This window comes from Papaver somniferum, chromosome 1, assembly GCF_003573695.1.
Source record: "Papaver somniferum cultivar HN1 chromosome 1, ASM357369v1, whole genome shotgun sequence".
NCBI lineage: Eukaryota > Viridiplantae > Streptophyta > Magnoliopsida > Ranunculales > Papaveraceae > Papaver > Papaver somniferum.
Genome location: NC_039358.1, coordinates 82167710 through 82172964, shown reverse-complemented (window position 1 = coordinate 82172964; position 5255 = coordinate 82167710). Strand labels below are relative to the sequence as shown.

Genomic DNA, 5255 nt, shown 5'->3' with positions numbered 1-5255 from the left:
CTAGGATTCAGGAGGCGTAAGGCACGACTGTAAGTGAATTTCTGTGAGGTTTTAATTCGATCTCAACTACATTCCAGTCTGAAGTTAATTGGTAGCAGGCTAGTGTCTGTAGCGGCTTAATACAATTTGGTGTTCAATCTGGACTAGGTCCCGAGGTTTTTCTGTATTTGCGGTTTCCTCGTTAACAAAATTTCTGGTGTTTGTGTTATTTTTTTTCCCGCATTATATTATTTATCTTTATAATTGAAATATTGCAGGTTGTATACGTAAATCAATCAAAGTAGATACATCCATCCTTGTTTGTTGGATACAGCTTGATTCATTCTTAGATATTGATTTTTGAGATCGTCCAAGAACTCTCACACGTAAATCAGGTTCACGGATTTGGTTCTGTCAACTTTCTGATTGTGAGAGAAAGAGATATAACTCTGAATATTATTCCTCGATTAAGATTCGTTAAGTTGAACTTTCGGAATTGTATTTAGGTTTTGTTCATACAGGTTGCCTAAGAAAAAGTTGGTGGTGTATTTTGGTACCACCGAGTTTTCAGGTAACATATGCCCCAACTCTGTTCTAAGTTTTCTTCATATGATATACTCTTTTTCCTTAGTATGGGTTTTGCCCCTTTGGATTTTCCTGGTAAGGCTCTAATGACACAATTGATTTATATGCAGTGGTAATCGGTGAGACAAAATAGTTATGGAGAACTATATCAGAAGCACTACTATCGGACTGCATAAGGGGAAGTGTTGTAGGGCCTCGGGCCAATATACGACCCTATTAGCTAGCTAGGTATTTCCTTTTTCATCTATATAAAGGAATGAAACTATGTAATATTAAGGTTGCACGTGATACAATAGAACCTCTTTATATTCATACGCATGTACATTCACAAAATTATTAATATATAGAGGTATTTAATATATAGAGAGGTGCACATAGAGAATGTATACTTTAAAATTTAGTGTATGTTTAATGTATTTCTAGTTGTATTAGATGGTGTACGTACATTTTATTGTTCCATACTCAAATACATGTATGTATCTGGGAACTTGTTGCGCTACCAGTGAGTTTTTGATGTTTTCTACAACCATAAATAGTATTAGGTGTAGTAGAAGATAAAGCCAATTAGTTTCTTTCCAAGAAATCAAAATGTCATCCAATGTTAGGAAAAAAACTTATATAAATAGTAAAATTCGTGTAACAAGATCTATATTTCTTTAATATATTGTTGATTTTTGATATATGGAGATTCCTTAAGGCATGACTGGAATTTTCTTTTTATTAATATTAACATGTACAGGTTATTATTATTTATAACAGGTCCAAAGTAGACCATGCATTTTATTAATGTGTGGAGGTTACTAATATACATAGTATCAATATATGGAGGTTCTATGGTACCAAGGTCTTGCACTAAATAAATTTTGTTACTCTTTTCTCCTGCCTTTTATATTGCCTTTTATATTTCCACCACAACACCGTGCCCTTTTTTCTCTCCAAATTCTGTTGGATTTTCATTACCATTTTGTTGTTAAATCCCTATAAAATCCTGGGACAGGTAAAATAATTGAATTGTTTTCACTAAGACTTAATTCCTAAAAAAGTCACTAAATTAAAATTCACATGTTCAGGCTGTTATAAATGAACATCATCTACAATTACGATATACTTTTGGATCTAAAGAACTCAAGTTCGAATTATTATTAACTACAAACTCAAGTACCTTGAGATGTTTAGACACACACAAAAATACCTCACAGCCTTGATTTTGGATACTCGCACTTAGCTGCCCTCTCAATCTAAGCTTATTCTATCTAACCATTATTTGCTAGTATTTTCTTTCCCCGGCCAAATAGCCCAGCAGATTGCAGAATAGGCAAGTCGCCAAATTTTTCCACTTATTATAAGACTATACTTCCATCATGTTCCATGCTTGAAGTTGTTGAACTAGAGAACGGAGTGCCACTCTGGACCTGTTTAACATTACAACCAACAATAAAATAGCTAGCTCCACATTCTTGTTGGAAATAGGCAATGTACTAGTAGTAGATCATTGGTATTGTCTTCTTCTTGACACATGCAACACTCTGTGTTTGTCAAATTACATCCCCGTCTGTTAAAATTGTCTACGGTAGGAATGGATGGTTTGCCCAACTTTTTTTATTAGGTTACATATTATTGACTAATTGCTATTGGTTTCCTTGCCAGTCTGTAACAAATTTTGTCTTTTGGGATGTTGCGTCAGGGACATATTCTGATCCACATTTGAAGCTGAGTAGGAGTTGACAAACCCTTATTACAAAAGAGTTTAGAGATAATGAAGGGTTGCTAACGCACATTAATGTGTTGAAAACCCCCAAGTAGTTCTGTTTTACAAATCTAAGGAACCAATATATGGTTTATGGTTAACTACACTAATATGTTAATCAATATTTGTACCCACATGTCAGATATTACATGAGAGTTTAGAGATAATGAAGGGTTGTTAATGAATATTATAGGGTAAACTCAGAGGCAAATGTAGCTTAAATCATGACAAAATGGGCTGTACCGCCATGTGAGCCGGGATGTTTAACTAACAGTGGTACCACCATGTGAAGGGAAGGAAAACCGAGAAAAATCTCGACGAAATCATATCACAAATGGCATATTCTTCTTTTGTTTATTAATCTTCATGAGGTCAATGCCGTTGAGACAGGGATGGAGGGAGAGGAGTTTCAAAAAATGGGACGGTTTAAAATCTATAAAAGGAAAATGCAAAAATTCATTTCTTTTTGGATGGAAAATTCATCGATGATAGCACGACACAAGGGTTCTTCTTCATTCAACATGAGTCTTACCCATCAAATAAAAGACTTTGGGGTATATCAAGCTGGATGACAAGGCCGGTGGTTTGTTGGGTCGACAATTTAAGATAGCGAATTATTTTTTGTCCCACCACCAATAAAACCTTGTTTCATTTCTTGATTTTTAAAAATGATAAATAATGTTAATCGATAACAACCCAATGAGTATTAATGGTTAACATGCTAATAACTGATTTATATTGGGTGGTTGTCAAGAAAGATATTACAACATAACATAATGAGTTAATGACAATGAGATATCCACGCTGTTATCACATGCTCATGGCCATAATACACCATTAGCAGACAAGCTTACCTGTTTTTGTCTCCTCTTCAAATCTTATGTATATATAACCACTAGAGAGATTCAAGTCTAAGAACTTACAGAACAACATTTGAATCCTTTCTTAAACCTAACCAAGAAAGAAAAAAAAAAAAACAAGTTTCCTTAGCTATCGATCGAACATGTCGGACTCTAATTTAGATGAAAGTCCTCACCATGTTCGCTCGGTTAGTTTACCATCCAAAACCAATCCCAACATTTCAAGAATCGATGAGGCGTTGAGAAAGCTAAAAGCTTGGGAATCATCTGCAATCAGTTCTAAAGTGGAAAATGCTTGTATTGGTTTGTCAAGTCTTGGTGATTTGTACAAGTGTGTTGAGGATCTTATTCGGTTGCCCCTGACTCAACAAGGTCTCGTCCGCCATCAGAATGAGAAATGGGTAGAAGATGTTTTGGATGGTTTCGTTAGATTAATAGACGTCTGTGGTACTGCAAGAGATATCATGACTCAGATGAAAGAAAATGCAGGAGAGCTTAGATCAGTTCTTCGAAGAAGAGCCGAGGAGTCATGCAAAGAAGAGAAGGTTGAGGCTTATGTATCTTGCAAGAAGAAAATGAACAAGTGTCTCAATAAGTGCGTCGAAGATTTGAAAAAACTGGACAAGAAATTAGTGTCTGCTCCTCTCTTGGTTCAAGACAACCACAATAATCATCTTGAGATGGTCGTTAAGAATCTAAGAGAAGTAAGGGCATCCACTGTTTCGGTATTTCAATACTCCGTCATGGCTTTCGTTTCTGAGCAAAAGAACACCAAGTGGGGATTGGTATCAAAACTCGTTCAAAAGGGACCAGCAAAGTCTGACGACGAACCTGATGTGGTAGAGTGCGCAGATATTGCTCTTCGGTCTCTCTTCCGACGTGTTTCAAGCAAAGCCGATGAGGCAAAGAACGTGCAACTAGTCCAGAAAAGATTGGAGGAACTGGAAGACGGCATTGAAGGTGTTGAGGTTGGATTGGAGTGCATTTCAAGGCGACTAATTCAAACTAGAGTCTCCTTACTTAACATCTTTACTCAATAAAATCTTTGTATTTTTGTGCTTTTGAAACAATATGTATTTTAATCTCTGTTCCTTTATTTGCATCCACATTTTAGCATTCGAAAAAAAAAAGGGGTTTGGCATCTGCATTTGTGGGCATACTGATGAGATGTGTAGAACAGGAGGTTAATACAGTATAAACCAGAGTGTATAGGATATCATTTGAATGTAAATTTATTTTTTCACAATCAAACCAGGAGGTTTCCCCAGATCTATTCACTTGATACTTGCCTTTAATTTGTTAATTACAATCTACCTGAGATTCTGAGAAGCCGATCAAACAAAATAAAAAGAAAAAGATCTACCTGAGAAGTCCATGACAAATAAAGAAGTTCCATGCAAGTATCTCACGCATTAACAACGTGGGGCAGTAAGATAAACTTAAATTCACCGCATATAGCAAAAGCAAGAACACATCTGATTCAGTTATGCAACTAGAACCGATCATGCCTCTTTCCTTTTTACCAGACAAAGCTAACAAGCATAGCTTGATAGGATGGAAAGTAAGAGGGGGCAAAAATACAAATCCATTGTGTGAAGGTAAATAATGAATAAAAGGATATGTTTAGGAGGTTTTGTGAAAATTTACGTAGATAACCTTTAGGAGCTGGTTGGCAACCACTTGCCTTACCACGTTCTACCCTCAGTTATCGTTGTGGTATCACAGTCGACATATTTGACTATCTCCGGACACATTTGATCCAAATTATTGATATGATAACCAAGTGGTTTTATTCTAAAGATGAGATTGTATACGACTTTAAGCTCCGGAGTTACCAACAAATTTAGATATTAATTTATAATTCAACTTACGCGTAGGTTCTATGTAATTATGCATGGTTTTGTCATATATATATATACCTAATGGTCATATGCCCATAACCATGACGATCTTCATTTCTTTTATTCCAATGATGCAGGACTAAATGTTTCAGTAGAAATTCCTTCACAATGAGATGAATTCTAAAGAAAGGTGAACTTTGAAACTGGCTAGAAAACTAGAGCTAATAGAGCAGCTCAGTGATT

General features: G+C 35.7%; 1 protein-coding gene across 1 annotated transcript; it reads left to right on the top strand.

The window, feature by feature from the left end:
- Window positions 1-3314: 3314 nt before the first annotated feature.
- Window positions 3315-4211, top strand: LOC113345255. Its single transcript, XM_026589068.1, has one exon. The coding sequence runs from the start codon at window positions 3315-3317 to the stop codon at window positions 4209-4211; it is 897 nt and encodes a 298-aa protein (XP_026444853.1).
- The last annotated feature ends 1044 nt before the right edge of the window (window positions 4212-5255 follow it).